At 48.8% G+C, this 22,772-nt stretch overlaps 2 protein-coding genes across 2 annotated transcripts in view; both read right to left on the minus strand.

Annotated features, from left to right (window-relative positions):
* LOC137616337 (uncharacterized) overlaps nucleotides 1-22,772 on the minus strand; it is a 93,384-nt gene that overhangs the window by 57,567 nt on the left and 13,045 nt on the right. The gene's annotated exons all lie outside the window — the stretch shown is intronic.
* Nucleotides 20,096-21,340, minus strand: LOC137616770 (RNA-binding protein 25-like). The gene has a single exon (XM_068346769.1). It carries the CDS (start codon nucleotides 21,338-21,340, stop codon nucleotides 20,096-20,098), a length of 1,245 nt encoding a protein of 414 aa, XP_068202870.1.

A 22,772-nucleotide genomic window follows, 5' to 3' on the forward strand; every position in this document is an offset into this window, starting at 1 on the left:
GAGCGGAGACAAACAGTTAAGACTTCCTTCTCGTTTCCACCAGCTCGTCTTGCTTCAAGAGCGGGTATGTGGTATGCAACTGGAGAACCTTTGGGTCTGGGAGTGCCTTCCTCCTCCAAGGGTGACTTCTCTGGTTTAGTGGACTCTGCTAGAAGGCATGCTCTCAACTCAGCCAAGGTCATGTGGTCGATGTCGGAGCTGGATCATCTCGTCAAAGGTATTTTTAGAGCCTTTGAGGTTTTTAGTTTCCTAGACTGGTCGCTTGGGACTCTCGCAAGGAAAACTGAACAGATGGAAGGATCTAGGGACCTTACCAGTATTATGTCCTGTATGGATAAGGCCCTCAGAGATGGGGCGAATGAGTTGGCTGCTCTGTTCTCAGCTGGGGTCCTAAAGAAGAGAGCTCTGCTTTGCTCTTTTGCTTCGAGGTCTGTTACCAATGCTCAAAAGTCTGAGCTTCTTTACGCCCCCCTCTCTCAACATCTTTTTCCCGAGTCCCTGGTTAATGACATTACGCGTTCTCTGGCCCAAAAAGCCACCCAAAACCTTTTATCTCGTTCTGCTCGTAAGCCCTTGGCAGCCCCTCCTTCTTCTTTGAAACGGGAGGAAAGGAGATTCCAGCAGCCCTTTCGGGGCAGGACTACTTCAAGACCAGATTTTAGAGGGAGAAGGCAAGATTCAGGACCAAGATCTACCAGGGGTTCTTTCAGACCTCGCTCCAGAAAATGAAGTTCGTCTCCTCCAGACAGTAGGCGCAAGACTGTCAGGTTTTTGGCAGTCTTGGAAGAGGAGAGGGGCGGACACCTGGTCCCTCTCAGTCATCAAGGAAGGATACAAGATCCCCTTTCTGAAAAAACTTCCTCTCGCAGATGCTCCGCTGGCCTTAGTAGCCCGGTACTCAGATCCTGGGAAACAGAAGGCCCTAGTAGACCTTGTCAACCAAATGCTAGACAAGGGGGCGATAGAACCGGTTCGGGATCTAGCCTCCCCAGGCTTTTACAATCGCCTGTTTCTGGTCCCCAAGAACTCGGGCGGATGGAGACCCGTCCTGGATGTCAGCGCTCTCAACGTATTTGTGGAGAAGACAAAGTTCTCCATGGAGACGACTCAGTCGGTGCTGGCGTCAGTACGTCCAGGGGACTGGATGGTGTCCCTCGACTTGCAGGACGCATATTTCCATGTCCCCATCCATCCGACTTCGAGGAAGTACCTGAGATTTGTAATGGAGGGCAAATGCTTCCAATTCAGAGCTCTTTGCTTCGGTCTCAGCACGGCTCCTCAAGTCTTCACCAGGGTAATGGCGAATGTGTCAGGTTGGCTGCATCAGGAGGGGATAAGGATATCCTTCTATCTGGACGATTGGCTGATTCGTTCACGATCGAGGGAGAAATGTCTGGAGGATTTACGGAAGACTTATGATGGCTCAAGATCTAGGCCTGGTCATCAACAGGGAGAAGTCTCAGATCAGACCGAATCAGACTATTCTCTATTTGGGGATAGTTCTGAATTAAGTTCTTTTTCGGGCTTCTCCCTCTCAGGAAAGACAGACCAAGTGTCTTGTAAAAGTCAGAACTTTCCTGGACAAGAAGAGATGCACAGCGAAGGAGTGGATGAGTTTGCTGGGGACTCTATCCTCCCTCGAACAGTTTGTCTCTCTGGGGAGACTCCACCTAAGGCCTCTTCAGCACTTTCTATCGAAGACATGGAACAGAAAGATGCAGGAAGACTCCTTTTCCTTCCCCATTCCAATAGAAGTCAAGACTCTTCTGAAGTGGTGGCTGGACCCAACCTTGTTAGGGGAAGGGATCTCCTTACACAAGAAGAACCCAGACCTAGTGTTGTTTTCAGACGCATCTGAGTCAGGCTGGGGGGCAACACTAGGAAGCAAGGAGGTCTCAGGCTATTGGGAAGGAATTCAGCTGGGATGGCACTAAGTGTTTTTAGAGACCGCCTTCTTCACCTTCCCCATAGCCACGAACAGGTTCCTAATGGTTGGGCGGTGGTTGGCAGTCTAGATACTTGTGCACCGCTCTCACCCGGTACAATAGCTAGTCGTCCGGGTCATTTTTTCTGGGTATGGCATGAACAGAGAACTCCTCGAACCGGGGGTCTGCCACCGCCGGTTCTGTCTTTTGGCTACGAAGGAGGGGACAAACCTGAACTCCAGCTCCTTCCAGCCGTAAGAGTGAGACATCTGCTGAGAGACCGTGGAGCTCGCCCACCCTCTTGAAAGAAACCTGAGCAAGGACAAAAACCATCTTCAACTTGAGCTCCCTGTCTGCGATCTGCCTCGGGCTCAGGGAGTCTAGCAACTTGACGATTTACAACGTGGGGGCTCGGAAAGCTTGGGGTAGGCATGACTGCTCGAAACCTATTATGAGTATTGAGAGCTGCTTGGAGGATCCTAGTTTCAACCCCTTGAGGAGGAAGACCTATCCCAGGGCCGCTCAGACACCTTTCACCGCCGGAAATGACATACCCCGCTCAAGCCGTAGATGGATCAGGAAGTCTGCTTGATGGGGATCGAGGCGTTGACTGGCTTGATATCCCTCTTGGCATACCTCTTCCAAAAGGTAGCCCACTTTGCCTGGTATATGGCCCTCGAGGACTCCCTAAGGTTAAACATCATCTGCACAGCCATTCTCCTGGAGTAGCCCTCCCTCCTTAATCGACACTGTATAATCTTCACGCGTTAAGTGAGAGGTTTGGGAGTCCCTCGTGGAACCTTCGGAAGTGTGCCTGTCTAAGCAGGTCTTGCCTTAGAGGCAAGGGCCATGGAGGCTCTACCACCAACTCCAGGAGGTCCAGGAACCATTCCTTTTCGGGCCACCACAGAGCTATCATTGTCACTTTCACGTGCCTTGCCCTTCGAAGCCGGTGGATGGTCTAATGTAGCAGGCAGAAGGGGGGAAAAGCATACACGTCTACCCCATTCCACGGGTGGTGGACCGCATTCTCCATTACCGCTACCAGGTCGCACTGGGGAACAGGAGACCAGTAACTTTGCCACCTTTGGGTGTAGAGACCATTCAGTCCCCAGCACTTGTCCCTCCCCGCTTATTCCGTCCAGGACCACATTCCTCCTTCCCAGAATGTACCTTTTCATCAGGGAGATGGCATTGTTCTCGGCCAAGGACAGGATCTGTGCTGTCAAGTCGTGGATACGAGGGGATCGGAGACCGCCCTGCTTCTTGATGTACGTGACAACGGTGGCACTGTCGCACATCAGGGCCACTCTCCTCTCCACTAATGAGCTCCCGAACTCAAGGAGGGGCCTCTGAACCGCTAACAGTTCGAGCTCGTATATGTGGAGGGCCTTCTCCTCCAGAGACCAAAGAGAGTTGGGACTTTTCCCAAATGAAGATCACTCCCAGATCCACACAGAAGGCAACCAACTCGTCCCTCTGCCTTGATAGCTCCTCTAAAGACTCCAAGAGAAGCAGCCAATCATCGAGATACCGCAGGAGTCTCATCCCTCTCTTGTGGGCCCACTAGAAGACCACGGAAAAGACCCTAGTGAAGACTTGCGGCGCAGTAGAGAGGTCGAAGCAGAGGGCACAAAACTAAAGATCTCTTCCCCCCACTTGAACTGGAGGAACTTCCTTCTGAAGGGGTGTACCAAAACTTGGAAGTAAGCATCTTTGAAGTCCAGGAACAGCATGAAGTCCCCTTCCCTGATAGCCGGGCTAGATGGCTCCTTTCTCGAGGATGCCCTGTATTTCCTGTTCCAAGGTTCTCCGCACCTCTTCGTTGGGCAGCAGAGACAGTTTCGAGGCCCGACAGCAGGAGGGTAGTGGACTCTCGGAAGGGGATTCGGTATCCGTCCCGCAGGACTTAGACTGTATAAGGGTCTGTCCCTGACTCCATCCACTTTCTCTACCTTCTGTTGAGGCATCCCCCCCTACCCCCAGAAAGCACAGAGGAGAGGGGGCCCTCGCACCCTACCTCCTCTTATAGAATGGTCTGTTACGAGGGCCCCGGTCGGCCGGGGCTCTGTTGCAATGCTTGAGCCCACTCTACGATAGCAGGAGCTTCACTCGGGGGTCCATCCCATGGAGTAAGGGAAGGAACGTCCAGGTGTTCTGCCTCTCCGGCAGAAGGAGCACCATGCCACTCTTCCTCCACTCAGCTAAATTTCGCTGCTCGTGCGGGACCCTGAGTCAGGGAGCCGTAAGACAGCGGCCTAGAGGAGTGCAGTTTCCTCTTTCCTTTCGGTCCTCTGTCCCCTCTTGACATGTCCGGTCCGAGGTGGCGGGAAGGGAATATGGGTCGACATCGGAGGAAGAGAACTCCTCCCACAGGGCAGAAAGGGGGGAGGGCAACATCTACTGCTCCCCACGCCGGCAAGGGGTCTCTTGATGGGGATCTGAACAGGGTTTTGGTTGGACCTGACCAGGTCTCTTGGGCCTACGAAGAGAGATCGACACCCGGGAGCCGCTGAGCGGAAGCTGGGACCGCCACCCTATTATAGTATGTAGGAACGTCTACCAGCGGTGGGAGGAGGCAGCATACGCAGTCGGCGGATGTGAGATAGCTGTCTGACCCAAGCTAAGGCCCGACGGCCAGGTTGGGCAGTCCCAAGTAGAGGAGCTTGGGCAGGCAGCCCAGGCCAAGCGGTGGAAAACTAGCCGGGCTGAGCAGGCCTGCCTGAGCGGTGGGGATCTGGTCCGCATGGTCGACACGTGGAGCCTCTAGCCGCAGCGGGGGACAACCTGCTGAGAAGGCAGCACTGCCCTAGAGCAAGTGCTTGAACAGAGCCATCATCTCTCTCAACACACCCACTAGCATGGCCAGCCCTGGTGAGGGGGTGGAACTGATCCTGGAAGGACTGGGGAGCGCGGGGGGAGCCTGACTCCCGGACAAGGAGGGAGAGACGCGAGGTCCCAACACGATCCCGCTAGAGTTCTCATCCAGGACTGTTGGAAGTCCTGGAGACAAAGATGTTCCCGAGACACTGGGAACCGTCAAACAGGAAGGAGGAGTACGAGACACACAGTCCTTCTTCGAGGGCAACCTGTCCTCCTTAGGGTTTTTACGTTTCTTAGCGGCCATCTTGGCCCACCGAGCCTCGTTCCAATAAATATGACAAATTCATAGATAATTTGTATTTTTCCTAACTATACAAACCTTGGCTATTTAATAGGGGTATTACTTTCGGTGTAGCTGAAATGACGAGCCATTAATTTTTAAGGAGGGTTTACTACCCACACAGCTAGTTAGTGGGGGTAGGGGAGGGTAGCTAGCTAACCCCCCCCCCCCTGCCCCCTCTTTCACACACCTGTGCTTGAGCTCACTTTGCTTGGAGGTAGGAGTTCAAGGGGGATAAGGCTGGCGGGCAAGATTGGTTAAATAGCTAAGGTTTGTATAGTTCGGAAAAATACAAATTATCTACGAATTTGTCATTTGTTCCGTAACTGGAATACAAACCACGCTATTTAATAGGGGTGACTCACCCATTAGGAAGGGTGGACGTCCCAGCCAGTCTGCTTTTGGCTTTGCCCAGGGACTCCTTATTTGAGTGTGTAAGCACCCAAGAAATAAGGAGTCCCTGCACCTCGCTAGAACCTTGCTACGCAAGGTCTGCGGCCTACGCAAGCTGTGTGTGAAGGTATGAAGAGGTGTGACTCGTCCTAGAAAGTTGTTCTTAAGTTCTTCAGATGGAAACTTGTAGACTAAGACTTTCCCAATAGCACCTTCTCAGGGTATGGGGAAATAACAGTATTAATCTTAATACTAGGAACACAAGGGAGCATGGTTTACCTGCAGTGGTTTGAGGTCAGCTATGCAGAGAACCATGAATGCTGCTTTCCCCAAGAAAGGAGATGATGAAGAAAAGAATAAGGGCCAGTCAAACCTTTTCATTCATGCAGACTAAAACCGGGTAACGATGCCCTCAACCTTCTGCTACTTGTCCAATAAGGAGCTTGAGGTTTTAAACCAGCTGTTGTGCAGCCATCAGAGGACCGATAGAAAACCTATCGAGTCTCCTGTGGGTCATGCCTTGCAGGTAGTGGGATGTGAACGTTGTTTGACGTTTCCACACCACAGCTTGAAGAACCTGCGTCACTGAAAAATTTCTTTTGAAGGCCAGGGACGTAGCTATGGCTCTGACATCATGTCCTCTGGGGCAACATGATGGAGCAGGGTCTGGATTCAGTACCAGGTCAATGACCCTGCAAATCCATGCAGAGATGGAGTTCTTGGTGATCCTCCTCTTAGTCCTTCCTGTGCTGACGAGTAGTGCTGGCACACGAGGACGGGCTGCGGCTGTTCTTTTGAGGTACAGCCTCAAGCTCCTTACTGGGCATAGTAAGAGATGGTCTGGGTCATCTGTTACAGTACAGAGACTAGAAATCCGGAAGGAGTCGAATCGAGGATCCGCTACTCCTGGATTATGAGTCTTAGCAATAAACTCAGGGACGAAGCTGAACGTTACCTCCCCCCATTCCCTTGAATGGGCAATGTCATACGAGAGACCATGAAGTTCGCTGACTAGCTTGGCCGAGGCTAAAGCTAGCAGGAATACCGTCTTCCAGGTTAGGTGGCGATCTGATGCCTGGCGTGATGGTTCATAGGGAGGTATCTTAAGAGACCTGAGAAATAGGACCACGTTCCATGGGGGAGGTCTCACTTCCAACTGAGGGCAGGTAAGTTCATAACTACGTATGAGTAGAAAAAGTTCTAGCGATGAGGAAATGTCCATTCCCTTAAGCCTGAAGGCGAGACTTAAGGCTGAGCGATAGCCTTTCACTGCCGAGACTGAAAGGCGCATTTCTTCACGCAAATACACGAGGAACTCCGCTATTGTTGGAATGGTGGCATCGAGTGGAAAGATACCCCTTCCACGACACCAACCACAGAAGACTTTCCACTTTGCCTGGTAGACTGCTGCTGAAGACTTTCGTAGGTGTCCAGACATCCCGAAAATCCTTTCTCAGAGAGGAGATGCTAGATAGTCTCCAGGAGTGAAGCCGTAGTGAACCTACGGCTTTGTGGAAGATGTTGGCACGTGGTTGTCTGAGTAGATTGTGTTGTGGAGGGAGTTCTCTTGGTGGCTCCGTTAGGAGTTGCAGAAGGTCCAGGAACCATTCTGCGTGATGCCATAGCAGAGCTATGAGGGTCATTGAAAGATTGACCGATGTTCTGGTCTTGTTGAGTACCCTCCTCATCAGACAGAACTGAGGAAAGGCGTAAACGTCGATGTTGTCCCACCGTTGTTGGAAAGTATCTTGCCAGAGAGCCTTGGGGTCTGGGTCCGGGTCTGGGAAACAATACAGCGGGAGCCTGAAGTTCAGGGCCGTTGCCAAGAGGTCCACAGTCGGAGAACCCCACAAAGTCAGGACTTTGTTGGCTACTAGATGACCCAAAGACCACTCGGTACTCACTATCTGAGATGCTCTGCTCAGGTTGTTGGCGAGCAGATTCCTTTAGTCCGGAATGAAGCGTGCCGATAGTGCTATCGAGTAGATTTCGGCCCATCTCAGTATCTCTACTGCTAGATGGGATAGTTGCTATGAAAAAGTACCTCCTTGTTGGTTGATGAAGGCCACTACTGTGGTGTTGTCACTCATCACCACCACAGAGTGACTTGCTAGGTACTGTTGGAACTTTTGAAGGGCAGCAAGACGGCTTTCATCTCTAGGAGATTTATGTGGAAGTACTTTTCTGACTCTGACCAAAGGCCTGAGGTCGTGTGGTGCAGCACGTGGTTCCCTTTTTTTGAAGCATCCGAAAACAGCATCAAATCCAGGGGGAGGACGAGAAGATCCACACCTTTTCGTAGGTTCTCGTTTGCCACCCACCACTGGAGATCCGTCAGTTCCGCAGGTCCCATGGGGATCTGGATGTCCGGGGAGTCGTACGCTTGATTCCACCGGGACTTGAGTCGCCACTGGAGGGATCTCATCCCGAAGTGACCATTGGGAACTAGACGGGCCAACGATGAAAGGTGACCGAGGAGACGTAACCACGATTGGGCTGGAAGTTCTTCTCGTCTGAGAAAAGGTCTTACGACTTTCCTCAGCCTTGCTATCCTGTCGTCTGATGGGAAGGCTTTGTGGAGAGTGGTGTCTATAATCATGCCTAGGTATACCAGTCTTTGAGTGGGAAGCAGTGAAGAATTCTCGAGATTTACCATGATCCCCAGATCTTGGCAAAGTCTCAGAAGTTTGTCTCGGTGTTGAAGAAGGGTTGACACCGAGTCTGCTAGGATTAACCAGTCGTCCAGATAACGGAGGAGACGGATGCCAATCCTGTGTGCCCAAGATGATATTAGGGTGAACACTCTGGTGAAGACTTGTGGTGCTGTAAAGAGACTGAAGTACAGCACCTTGAACTGGTACTTTCTATTGTCTAGGCTGAATCTTAAGTACTTCCTTGAAGACGGATGGACTGGGATCTGGAAGTATGCGTCCTTTAGGTCCAGTGTGCACATGAAGTCTTGCGGTTTACTGCTAGTCTGACCATGTCCGCCGTCTCCATGCTGAACGGAGTTTGTTTGACAAACTTGTTCAGAGCTGAGAGGTCGATGACTGGTCTCCAGACGCCTTCTTTACAAGAAAGAGTCGACTGAAGAAGCCTGGAGATCCGTCGAGGACCTCTTGGAGAGCGCCCTTCTTCAACAGGGTCTGGTCTTCTGCCCGAAGGGCTTGCCCCCTTGCCAATCCCATGGCAAGGGAGTTCAATAACACTGGATTCATCGTCAGGGGAGGTAGAGATGTTATGAAGGGGACGCGATATTCTAGACTGATCAAGGAGATTGTCCAGGAATTGGCCCCGAGTTGCTTCCACCTGTTGAGCAACTTTATAGGCATCCCCCCCACTGGCGGACATGCAGGGGTATTGCCTATCCTAGTGTTTGTAGCCTCGGCTGCTCCCCCTAGGATTCTTGCCTCCCCTGGAGGACTTTTTGCCTTTCCTTTCTTTGACATGAAAGGGCTTAGACACCAAGGTCTTCGCTGCTGTTGTCATCTTAGTGGTCTTGACTGGACGGGACTGCAGTGGTAACCAGATATCGAGCTTGCATAGCACACTTCGCAACTTTCTCCTGGTTGAGGATCTCGGCTGCCGAGAGCGAGACCTGCCGGTTGGAGTGTCTCTCAAGAGGGACTCCCCTGGTTAGCTCTTCCAGCGAGTGGTGAAGAGGAAGAGCTAAACAAGGCTCCTCAAGAATCTCGAAGTACCTCCTCTGCTGTACGCGAGGAGGTGGGAAGAGCTTGTTGGTGGCACCGTTACGGTTGGAAGAGGACATCTCGGAGAGCTGTTATGAGATCTTGTCCCTGGTACTCTTAACCCCTTGAGACCAGGGCAGTGCTGCACTGGTCTTGGAGGGTTTCCGAGTACCAAAGACACGGTCCAAGACCATGTCCTTGCCCTCTCGAGGAGGGATCTCTGGGTCAGAAAACCCGTTGAGAGCCCTCATTAGAGTCAGAACTTGCCAAAACGCATGTTCTGACTCTTGCTGGTCTCCTCCTGCTGTAGGACTTGCAGCAAAGTATCCATCCCCAAAGGCTCTTCTTGGGGAGAGTCGTGGACATTCCCTGAGTGGCTAGCTGGTTCCATCCTAGTTCTAGTAGAGGACTTCGGCAATGTTTTGGAGTCCTTAGATTCCTTCCTGGGAAGAATGTAGGACTCCAACATTGACGAGGGTGGCATGTTCCTTTCAATCCCCGACTGAGTAAATCCCTCGGCGCGAGAAGAGGTTTCCCCCATTGGTGCGATGGGGGAAGGTCTCTCCTCGCGTGATTCCCTTGGGGACGGGAAATCTTCGTCTGAAAGGGAAGGAGAGGCAGTCTGAGGAAAAGAAGGAACTTGCCTCGAAGGTCTGCATGGAGTAAGTTTCGCCCATGGGGAAGTGACCACGTCTGGAACTCCTCTTTTTCTCTTCAAAGGGGTAGAAAGAAGCCATGGTTCTGTGTCCCAATTCAGAGAAGACAGGCTTGAGAGCCTGCGTTACAGCTCTGATCAGTGTACCGAACCAGGGCTGTTGGCTGACAGACGCGCTGTCAGACATACCCCTTGAAGCGACAGGGATTGAAGGAACCCAGGGAGGAGTCCCCATCATTGGTGGGTTCGCCTGTGGTGGCTTTGGGGTCCTGGACCGCTCTGGATGTTTCCCTTCTCCCACAATGCGCGATGGTATGCGCTTGCGGGGAGGGGAATGAGGCGATGGCGACCTTGCCGTGCGTAGTTCAGTAGTCTCGCGCGCGGGAGACTGCCAGGACGTGCGCGCGCGCGGGAGACTGCCAGGACGTGCGCGCGCGCGGGAGACTGCCAGGACGTGCGCGCGCGGGGGAGACTGCCAGGACGTGCGCGCGCGGGGGAGACTGCCAGGACGTGCGCGCGCGGGGGAGACTGCCAGGACGTGCGCGCGCGGGGGAGACTGCCAGGACGTGCGCGCGCGGGGGAGACTGCCAGGACGTGCGCGCGCGGGGGAGACTGCCAGGACGTGCGCGCGCGGGGGAGACTGCCAGGACGTGCGCGCGCGGGGGAGACTGCCAGGACGTGCGCGCGCGGGGGAGACTGCCAGGACGTGCGCGCGCGGGGGAGACTGCCAGGACGTGCGCGCGCGGGGGAGACTGCCAGGACGTGCGCGCGCGGGGGAGACTGCCAGGACGTGCGCGCGCGGGGGAGACTGCCAGGACGTGCGCGCGCGGGGGAGACTGCCAGGACGTGCGCGCGCGGGGGAGACTGCCAGGACGTGCGCGCGCGGGGGAGACTGCCAGGACGTGCGCGCGCGGGGGAGACTGCCAGGACGTGCGCGCGCGGGGGAGACTGTTGGGGCGCGCGGGAAAGAGTTCGCGCGCATCTATACCAGCCGTAGGGCGCGTGCGCAAGAAAAAGATCCTTAGTGCGCGGGAGCACGAGAGAATGTTGGCACGCATCCTTTGGAGAGGATGGGCGAGCGTGCGCCCTCCGCATATCCTTGCGGATGCGCGTGGGAGAAGGCTGGCACACAGGTGAGTGCTGGCGCAATGGTACTGGTTGGCACGTGGGAGAAGCCAGCATTGCTGACTTCCCAGAGGTACTACTTTCAGTAGATCGTTGGCGCGCAGGTTTTTCCTGGCGAGTATGATGATGCGTAGCATGGCGCACAGGGGAGTTGGATGTTGGGCGAGTATGCGCGCGGGCAGGAGACTGATAGCGCACGGGAGAGCGCTGGCACGTAGGAGAGCGCCATTGCACAGGAGGTCGATGGCGCGCAGCTGGGCACGGGCGCGTAGGAGAATGTTGGCGCACAGGAGAACGTGGGCGCATGTGCGCATGAGGGCGCGCATAGCGCGTGATGGAGCTATGCTTCTGTTGGAGCGAATGCGCATACGCCCTTGATGCCCTGTGTTAGGGTTTAGTTGTAGACCTGACTAGGTACTAAGGAGCTTTCGTCAGGTCTCGTTGGCGCGTATGTGGTTGGCGCGCAATAGCGTGCTTTGGTGGAGCCTTGTTAGGTCCATGTAGAAATGGTGACAGCAGATCGGCAAGTCTGTCGGATGGAAGGTCGATGTGTCCTTTAAAAGGACGACCTTCCACCGAAGGAGATCGCCAACGATCTGCAGAGAGGTCCAGGACCAATGCAAGAGCAGTGATGAATGATTGGTCTAGAGGCTCCTATGCGGTGGACTGCATCAAAGATGTTGAACCAAAGAGGTGCCTCCTCACCGCAGGTGAAGGAAGGCCTCTAAGGCAAAGAGGAAGACGAGCCTTCCGACGAATGCGCCCTCTGGGGGCTGTTGGATCACCAAGCTGACCTTCTGCAGTCCTCTGAAGAGGAATCTCTGTAAGTGAACTCCCCCAAGGGGGAGAAATACTAGCAGGAGAGACTGACGATGGACTTATGTTTCTCCCTCGTAGGTTGAATAGGAACGGGAGAAACTAAGCCGTCAGCTACTGTAGAGTTTGGAGAGGCAGAGGTGATGGGTGTTACCACATTGGATACCTCTGACACCACAACGTCAACAAGAGACAGAGGATCAACCTCTGACGGTGACGACGACTGCTTGACAGCGGCACCCAATCGGATGTAGTTAAGCAAAACCTCCTTGGAGGGCGAACCCGTAAGCCCCAAGGAAGACCAAGGCTGGAAAAGGGAGGTTAATGACATATCCTCCCCTGGGGGTAGAGGTGGAGCTGCTTCGCTAGGGGAAGCAGCGTCATCTCGAGTCCCGAGGTTGGTAAACAATACATCGGTCTACACTACCACTCAACAGTCTCTCGAAAGAGGCCGACTGAGTGGGAGCTTCGGAGGAGGTTTGGTTAACGGAAGAAGAGAGCTTGGATTTTTCTCCTTTCGAAGCAACCTTCGAAGGAGAAATATCCCGTTTGGACTTCCTCTTCCATTGTCGCGAAAACCTCTCCCACTGGGAGGTAGACCACTCCCTACACCTGTTGTTACCATCACACCGTTGGCCCCTACAAGAAGGACAAAGGGGTGAGGATCAGTCTCGACCGCCGACATGAATGTTCCATGATCGCTGAGGCCAACTTCACATATACAGAACTAGAAAAAGAAAAGACAGAAGCAATTAAATGGCTGCCAAATGATGGCGAGGATGAGTGCGGACATATCCGACCACCATCCGAGCCAAGAGCAAAGTGAACTCAAGCACAGGTGTGAGAGAGGGAGGGGGGGGCGTTAGCAAGCTACCCTCCCCTAACCCCGCTAACTAGCGGTGTGGGTAGTAAACCCTCATTAAAAATTAATGGCTCGTCATTTCAGCTACGCCCCACATTTTTCACCAAATGATCCTGAACTAGGAAGAAAAATTTCTCCTTCCTGCTGAGATTGAGGACACAAACATGAATAAATTCATCATTCCCACTGACTCCAAATTTCTGGCATAAAGTACAAATGGATGCAGAGACCACTAGTTTGGAAGTACACTACTTGCTGATCATAATTTTCTCTTTTTTATTGTATATAAGAAAGATCTATTTTAAAAGTTGTTACTGTTCTTAAAGTGTTTAATTACTTTTCTTGTAGTTTATTTCAATTTTCTCTTTCCTCACTAGGCATTATCCTCTGTTGAAGACCGGGCTTATAGCATCCTGCTATTTCAACTAGGGTTGTAGCTTAGCTAGTAGTAATAACAAGAACAATGATAATAAATGATTGCCTAGGATATTCAATTTCTCTAGGATGCAAAAGTGTCCTATTCAACCAACTCAAGAAATCCAAAATAAGGGTAAGGTCGGGGAGGCCTAAAATTTTTTTTTTCAATATAAACTCTTACCCCAGAATCCACAAACAAATCTCTACTAAACAACCACCCAGATTCAACATCTCTTTTGTTAGCCACCAGAATTTAACACCAGTTTTCTATCGATATTGATTAGAGGGTCTAAAATATTCAGCCAATGTAAAAAATAGTTAGGCTAGGCAACTGATCCATTTAATAAAAAGCCAAACGATTCAACCGCTGACCAGACTTGAACTCTCCTCAATCTGTGTCATCAATTTATCCACAATCTTTAGACATATTAGAGAATTGGGATATATTATGCAATCTTAGTAGAGCCAGATCCATGAGCCCACATCTAAGAATAGGCAGAGCTAGAACTAAACTGAAGAATCTTCTCTGGAAATATTTCTGCAGTAAGTTTTAGTGAAACCTTAAACTGCGAATAATCATCCATCACGGTATCATCCAAATTATTGTCATCTTCACCTTCATTATCTAGATTTTATGAAGAACAACATAAAACACCTAACATCTATTAGCAGAGGAACTCCCGTAATTGTTCTATATTGACTTTTAAACCGAAGTTATCAGACATGCACAGTACGTTATTGTTGTATTTAGTTGCTAGTCTCATTGCTTTACTGGAGGCAGTTGTGTATTGGAACCGAAGAAAACAGAATTTTCTTTTTTATTATAAAAAGTAACATTAACATTCCAAGCTTTTAGATATGTAAGCAATGTGAACACCTGGAGATTCATGGAAATAATTCACTTTCTATACTACCAAAACCAGGAAATATTCACACCATTGTTACAGTATAGCTAACATAGGCTAGTTGATCACAAAAGCCTAAATACCTCCCCTACTTCATCTCTGGATACTACCTCTAACACTGGGGTTCAAAGGTACGAGTAGTATAACCGTATCGGAAAATAGCAAAGGATACGTAAAACGAAGATTTTTTTCCAGTCTTCTTTGGATTCTCCAGAGCTATATTATTATCAATACAAGCTAGGCTATAACCATACAGTAGTTGGAAAATCAGATGCTATAAGCCCAAAGGCTCCAACAGGGAAAAATAGCTCAGTGAAGAAAGAAATAAGAAAATAAAAAGCTATAAGGTAATAAACAATCAAAATAATTTATTTTAAAAACTAACATTAAATTAGATCTTTCATATCGTGTATAAAATAAAAACTTCAAAAAACAAGAGGATGAGAAATAAGATAGAATACTGTAGTGTGTCCGAGTGTACCCTCAATCTAATGTAAGACAGCGGAAGACCATGGTACAGAGGCTTTGGCACTACCCAAGACTAGAGAACAATAGTTGGATTTTGGAGTGTCTTCTCTCCTGGAAGAGCTACTTACCATACCTAAAGATTTGCTTCTAACCTTACAAAGAGGAAAGTAGCCACTGAACAATTCCATTGCAGTAAACCCTTGAGCAAAGAAGAATTGTTTGGTATTCTCAAGTGTTGTTAGGTGTATGAGGACAGAAGAGAAGGTGGAAAGAATAGACCAGACTATTCGGTGTATGTGTAGGCAAAGACAAAATGATCCGTAATGAGAGAGGGATCCAATGTAGTACCATCTGACCAGTCATAGGATCCAATAACTCTCTAGCGGTAGTATCTAAACAGGTGGCTAGTGCCCTGGCCAACCTACTACCTCTATGCAAAGCAAAACTATTAAAAATGTGAATTATTTATTTGACGACTCATAGCAGCCAGATATTAACTGACAACTTCTAAGAGGAAAAGTAACATCCTTCCTCAATACAAACAAGACACATCCACACACCTTTACAAACAATTGTATTTATCTCGCAGACATACTGTACAGTACATATAAATTCAAGAGGAAGGCATCCCAATTAATAGTAAATGGATTACAAATCCCAAGGAAAACATTAGCTGAGGGCACTCAAAAACTATCAAATGGTTGATAACAGATGCCTTGTAATCACCTTCTTGAATTTCTACATCAGTTCTCAGCTACTTAGTTTGAGAAACCAGACTTGGGGGTCATATTATTACAGGCCAACACTTGTAAAATATATCTATGGTTTCCAAAATCTTTTTAAAAAACTCCAAGTAAGAGTTTCCTACTGAGGTACATCTCCTGAGTATCACACCACAGAGGAGTGATTTAGGTTGACATTAACCACCAAATATCACCTAGGGGGGCAAGAAGCATGGCCTTTCGAAGGGAAGAAAATGGGATTTAATTTTTAGAGGTAACATTGATAAAGAGTCAGATTTTTTAGGACAAAGCTATATGAACATCAGGGGAGGCTCAGACCACCGAAGGACACTTTGTATCCATGACTTTATTTCAGCAGTATTCCCTGAATTTAACTTTATGATTATAATGTAACTAACTAAAGTTTCTATAAAAGCTTAATCAAGAGTTTCATGACTGAAGCTTTGAATATGGTATTTTCATTATAAAATAAATTTTTGAACATACTTACCCGGTAGTTATATATATAGCTTACGTCCTTGATGTCACGGCAGAAAATTCAAAACTCGCGCCAATCACCGATTGGATAGCCAGGTGTACCACCACTGCGACCTAGCGAGGTACCTAGGAACCATTCCAGGATTCCTCATATCTTCCATGCCTCTAGTCTCTAGAGGGGAGGAGGGTGGGAATTTAATTATATATAACTACCGGGTAAGTATGTTCAAAAATTTATTTTATAATGAAAATACCATTTTTAAACATAAGACTTACCCGGTAGTTTTATATATATAGCTGATTAACACCTTTGGTGGAGGGTTAGAGACAGCCAATATAGTTGGAATTCTGCTTGAGTTAATCAAAACAAACTTAAGGGTTTGTACCTGATAAGGAAGCTGACTTCAATGATTCTCTGCCTCATTATGTATGCTAGCCTTGTGAGATCCAGTGATCCTCCCCGGGGGTTGAAGATCTCTTAGAGACTGTCAAACTGGTGTATATACCTAATTGTGACAGAACCTCCTCCAATAACTAGTTCTGCGTGCTCTCAAGGAACAAAATTGACCACCTGACTAAAATCAATGATTGTGGAAGACTGACACAATCTCCACAAACAACCATAAAAAACAAATTAAAGTTAAAAGAGAAGAAAAGGTTATTAGGATTATGGGAACGTAGTGGTGGATCCTTCACCCACTACTGCACTCGCTGCTACGAATGGACCCAGAGTGTAGCAGTCCTCGTAACGAGTCTGAACACTTTTCAGATAATGTGAAGAGAACACAGATTTGCTCCTCCAAAAGGTTGTGTCCATTATGCTTTGCAACGATCTATTCTGTCTGAATGCTGCTGACGTTGCCACGGCTCTGACTTCGTGAGTCCTAACCTTTAAAAGTCCAAGGTCTAATTCATTACAATGTGCATGAGCTTCTTTAATCAGAAGCCTGATAAAAAATGACAGGGCATTCTTTGACATCTGCAACGTGGGCTTTTTGACTGAGCACCATAGAGCTTCCGAATTGCCTCGTAAGTCTTTTGTTCTGTCCAGGTAGAACCTCAGAGCTCTTACTGGGCATAGGACTCTTTCCAACTCCTCGCCAACTAAATCCGAAAGATTCAGAATTTCAAAAGCCTTGGGTCAAGGTTGAGAGGGGCGTTCATTTTTGGCGAGAAACCCTAACTGTAAGGAACAGACAGCCTTACCATCTCGAAAACCAACGTTCTTGCTAAACGCATGGATTTCGCTAACTCTTTTGGCTGGTGCGAGACTAACCAAAAACAGTCTTTTCATAGTAAGATCCTTCAAGGAAATTGAATTTAAGGGCTCAAATCTGTCACTCATAAGAAACTTTAAAACAATATCTAGATTCCAAGCTGGTGAATCTTGGTGCCATTGCTTTGTTGTATCAAAGGATTTAAGAAGTTCTTGTAGATCCTTATTGTTTGAAAGGTCCAGGTTCCTGTGCCTGAATACAGTCGCTAACATACTCCTGTATCCCTTAAAAGTCGAGGATGAAAAGTTGCGCTTCCTTCAAAGGTGGAGCAGGAAGTCCGCAATTTGAGCTACAGAGGTACTGGATGAGGAAAGAGTTGACTCTACACCACTCTCTAAAAACCTCCCACTTGGATTGATAAACCCTGATAGTTGACGTCCTTCTCGCTCTTGCAATGGCTTGAGCTGCCTCCTTCAAAAAACCTCTAGCTCTTGTGAGTTTTTCGATAGTCTGAAGGCAGTCAGCTGAAGACTTTGGAGACTTTGATGGAACATTTCCAAGTGAGGTTGTTTGAGTACGTAAATCTACTCTTAATGGAAGGCTTCTTGGAGTGTCTACCATCCATGCCAGTACCTCTGTGTGGTTGCTACAAACTTTTGTACCACTTTGTACAGGATCTTGAATGGTGGAAAAGCGTACGTGTCTAGATTGGTCCAATCCAATAGAAACGCATCTATGTGGACTGCTTCTAGATCTGGTACTGGAGAGCAATACGCCTCTAACCTTGTTTTTGATGTCGCGAAAAGGTCTATGCATGGTCAACCCCAAAGTCGCCATAGACTCTTGCATACTTGTTGATGGAGCGTCCACTCTGTGGACAGGATCTGACCTCTTCTGCTGAGGCTGTCTGCCATTACGTTCTTCTCTCCTTAGATGAACCTTGTCATCAGGACCACATTCCTTTCCTTTGCCCACAAAAGGGGATTCTTTGCAGTTTCGTAAAGAGATATCGAGTGAGTTCCTCCTTGTTTGGCAATGTAAGCTAATGCTGTCGTGTTGTCGGCATTGACTTGTACCACTTTGTTTAGAATTGACCCTTCAAAATTTTTGAGGGCTAACAGGACTGCCAACAATTCTTTCTGATTGATATGGAAGTTCTTTTGGGTCTCTGACCACAGCCTCAAAGCTTCCAACTTGTCCAGAGTTGCTCCCCACCCCGAGTCCAAGGTGTCGGAACATAACACAAGGTCTGGGTTCTTTTGAGTTAAGTCAAGACCTTCTTAGAACTTGTCTGGTTCATCCCATCACCGAAGGCAGCTTTTGATGGATTCCGTAATTGGAATGGTCATTGTCTCTAGGTCCTTCTCCTTGTTCCAATGGTGAATGAGGTGGAATTGGAGAAGACGAAGGTTCAGTCTTCCTAGAGGAACAAATTGTTCCAAGGAGGAGAGGGTTCCTACTAGACTCATCCACTTCCTCGCTGAACACGCACTTTTCCTTATAAAAGATCGGAGTTTCAAACTGGCTTCCTCCATCCTTAAAGGAGATGGAAAAGCCCAAAAAACCCGACTCCGAATCGTCATTCCCAAATAATCTCTTGTGATGGAATTAAGAGAGACTTTTCCTTGTTGACAAGAAGACCCAGTTCTTTTGCAAGACTCAAAGTTGTCTGGAGATCCTTCAGGCAGTGATCGTATGAGTGAGCTCTGAGAAGCCAATCGTCGAGATACAGGGAGGCTCTGATGCCCCTTGAGTGGAGAATCTTTGCTACATTGAGCATGAGTTTCGTAAATATTTGCGGGGTGGTGCTGAGGCCGAAACATAGGGCTCAAAATTGAAAAACTTCTCCCTTGAAAACTATAACCTTAGATAATGCATGAAGTTCGGATGAATTGGGATGTGAAAATAAGCGTCCTGGAAGTCTAATGAGACCATCCAGTCGCCTTTCCTTACTGCAGCAAGGACTGATTTCGAAGTCTCCAGCGAGAACTTCGTCTTCTGGACAAACTTGTTCAATGCACTTACGTCCAGGACTGGACGCCATCCCCCCAAGTTCTTGGGTACCAGGAACAGGCGGTTGTAAAAGCCTAGAGAATGTATGTCCTGTACTCTTTCTATGGCCCCCTTCTCCAACATTAGAGACACTTGAATAAATAATGCTTGTCTCTTTGCCTCCTCTTTTTATCTGGGAGAGAGATCCACTGGAGCTAAGACCAAAGGAGGATTCCCTATAAAGGGGATTTTGTAACCCTCCTTCAAAACCTGTATTGACCAACGGTCTGCTCCTCTCTTCTCCCACGCTCGCCAGAAGTTGAGTAGTCTGGCTCCTATTGCCTGAAGGCGAAAGCAGTCAGACTCTGCTGCGCCCTGATCTGAAGCCTCTCCTCTTATTTCTCCTTGCATCGGGTCTGGAGCTACCCCTGCTGGAAGACCTCCCTCGAAAGGGCTGGGAGAACTTAGGAAAAGTTGTTTCTTCCTTAGGTTTGCGGCTGGAAAAAGAAGATGGAAGGACCTTTCTAGCTGTCTTAGAGACCAGATCTTGAGTGGCCTTTTGTGTTAATGCAGACGATATTTCCTTTATGAGCTCTTGAGGGAACAGCAAGGGAGAAAGAGGAGCATATAATAACTCAGATTTCTGGAAGGGAGTAACCCCCAGTGACAGAAATGAGCACATCTGAGCCCTTTTCTTGAGAATTCCTGCAAAAAAGAGTGCTGCCAACTCATTAGACCCGTCCCGCAATGCCTTATCCATACAGGACATTAAGTGGACTAAATTAGAGGTATCACCTTCTTTAAAAGCAGCAACTTTCTTACCCGAGGCTCCTAATGTCCAGTCAAGGAAGTTAAAAACTTCAAAGGCTCTAAATATGCCCTTGAGCAGATGATCCAACTCCGAGGTAGACCAGAAAATCTTGGTCTTCCTCATGGCCGACCGACGAGGAGCGTCTACAAGACTCGAGAAACCTCCCTGGGCAGAGGCAGGTATACCCAAGCCGAGAACTTCTCCTGTCTCGTACCAGATACTAGACCTAGATGCTAGTCTAGCTGGTGGAAATGCGAAAGCCGCTTTCCTTTGTTCTTTCTTGGACTGCATCCAGTCGCCCATCAGTCTTGAGAGCCCACTCAGAAGACCGTGACAAGATCATCTTGGTAAACCGAGACTTCTTTGAAGCCTTCCCAAGAGTAAATTCGGAAGGTGGAGAACGTGCAGCAATGGGTACAAAAAAGTCTGGGAATTCCTCATTGAAAACTTTCATAAGTTTTTTCAAATCTACTGAAGGACGAAATAAGTTGGTCTCCATCTTCTGAAACCTCCTCAAACTCAACAGGAGAAAGATGACCCTCAATGTCCTTCTCTGGTAAAGTTCCAACGGGAGCAACAACATTGAGAACCGGGTCCTTCTCATGAAGTTCCTGACTTTCGACAGCAACAGAACCTGGATCATCACGTCTGTCGCCAAGTGGACCTACCGCTTGACGCTCATCAAAACGCATGCGATCAAAGCGATCGGAACTAACGTGTTCCTGATTATGATCTCTGTTAAAATCAGTGTCATCCTGAAGAGCGTAGTACTCATCTTCATAATCAAAACTCACTTCTAAATCACCAGCAACCTGGGAAGAAGTAGGTAGCTCAGGGTCGCGTTCTGAAAAACGCTTGACGTCACTTCCTGACTGGCGCTCAGCGCCGCGTACCGCTTGTCGCTCGTCGACTTGTTTGGCTGCTTGTTGCTTAGCGCCGCGTACTGCTTGTCGCTCGTCGACCTGTTTGGCTGCTTGTCGCTCGGCGACGCGTCCTTGAGGACATTCGATATTGAGTCTTGAAGGGCGGTTGACATCCTGTGAACTAGGACGTTCGACGACTTGTTTAGGACGTTCGACGTCTCGTTTTGTAGGACGTTCGAGTTCACGTCCTGAATGCAGTTCACCTTTGCGCTTAAGAGGACGTTCGGCGCCTCGGTCTAAAGAAAGTTCGACGTTAGGTTTGGCTGAGTACTCAACTTTGTTCTTAGTTGATCGCTCAAGATCACGTCCTAAAGGACGTTCGATGCTATAGCTAGCAGGAAGCTCGGCGCCTCGTATAGAAGGACGGTCGAGATCACGAACCACCGCACACTTAACGACACGTTCAGGAACACGTCCTACAGGACATTTCACATCGCGTTGAGTAGACCGCTCGCTGTCTCGAGCCTGACAACCACTGTTACGCCTGTCTGCTTGACGCTTGTCGCTACGATAGTCTGTCTGACGTTCGTGAACACAAACAAGTTCACTTTCCTTAAGAGGAACAGTGTTACGACCTTGCAAGGGAGAGACGAAAATGAGATCGTCATTCAGAGCCTCTTGACTGACAGTCTTACGCCGCCTGGCGTCCAGAAGAGAGGCTTCCTGATGTTCAGGATCCAGGACTGCTACTCTCTTACTGACTGGGGCTTGGTAACTTTGCATGAAAGAAGAGAGCCTTTGTTGCATCTCTCGTAGCATGTTCAAATTTGGATCCATTCATTGCGATACCGGTGACGACAAGTCTATCACCACACCGTTCTTCTCACAGCTCATAAGGCGTTCAGAACGTCTGGATGGTGAAAACCAGTCTGACGGCTGTGGGGGAGCATGAACCAAGGTTAAGCCTGGTTCTGACTGCTGCTCAGCAGGATCCTTGGCAGAGTCCTACGTCCTAGCAGGACGTTTAGCAGGACATTTAGCAGGAGAGCTTTCAACTGAAGATGGAAATCGCTCTGGACTGTCCCAATGGCTACAGCCAGGCCGCGATGCGCTAGTAGGACGTTGGTTGACCTTATCAAAGGTCCTCTTAAGAGGTCTGGAAGTTAGCCGCCAGCCTCTTTTAGGTATTGTGTCATCCGAAGACGACGAAAACAACTTAACCTCACCTTTCCTATGGTGAGGGCAAACGTCCTGAGAAACGTCAACAGGTACGTTCGAGGGGATGTCTGCTCTTGTTTTAAAGCCTCTCGTCTCCTTTTGCCGGTCGACATTCCTTCTCCCAGGGGTTGGAGAGCTTGGAAGAGGTCTAAGACTAGGAGAACGACAGACGCGAGCAGGCGTACCCTCCACAGCACTAAATAACTTCACTGCACTTCTAGCACTTTCACCCTTTAACTGCTTTACATCGGACGTAAGCTGCGTTCTGTCCTCCGCAAGCGATTCCACTTTAGCGCCCAGCGCTTGAATTGCTACCAACATGTCCTTAAGCGTAGGCTCATTAGCAGTTACAGTAGCGGGATCAGAATCTACCACAACAGGGGAAGGATTAAGGTCAGTGACACGGGAAGAGGAAAGGTCTTTTGAAAAACGAGAAGAACTTCATCTTAATCTATCTCTTTGAAGTTTACGCCTATAGCAATCAAACTCAATCCATTCATTCTCTGACTAAAGAACATACTCATCACACCGATCACCCAAATCACATTCTTTACCTCTGCATTTAACGCAGAGCGAATGGAGATCAAGAGAGGCTTTAGCCATTTGTGTCTTACACCCACTCACACACACCCTAAAAGTTATAGGGGGGTGGCCATTTTGAAAATTTTTAGAGAGAAACCAACAAGCAAGGGTAAAAAATTTCTAAATCCAAACGTATCCAAGAATATCCAAAAGCAAAATCAAATAAGCGGGAGGTCAACAACCAAAGTTTTGTACATCACCAAAGTAAATCAGTAAATATCAGATATCTGTCGAGCAGAATTTCAACGATGTTGTCGCTAGCGACGGCAGGGAAGATATATATGGGGAATCCTGGAATGGTTCCTAGGTACCTTGCTAGGACGCAGGGGTGGTACACCTGGCTATCCAATCGGCGATTGGTGCGAGTTTGGAATTTTCTGCCGTGACGTCAGGGACGTAAGCTATACATAGGCTATAACTACCGGGTCAGTCTTATGTTTAAAAATTAAAT

The sequence above is a fragment of the Palaemon carinicauda genome, chromosome 22 (assembly GCF_036898095.1).
Source record: "Palaemon carinicauda isolate YSFRI2023 chromosome 22, ASM3689809v2, whole genome shotgun sequence".
NCBI lineage: Eukaryota > Metazoa > Arthropoda > Malacostraca > Decapoda > Palaemonidae > Palaemon > Palaemon carinicauda.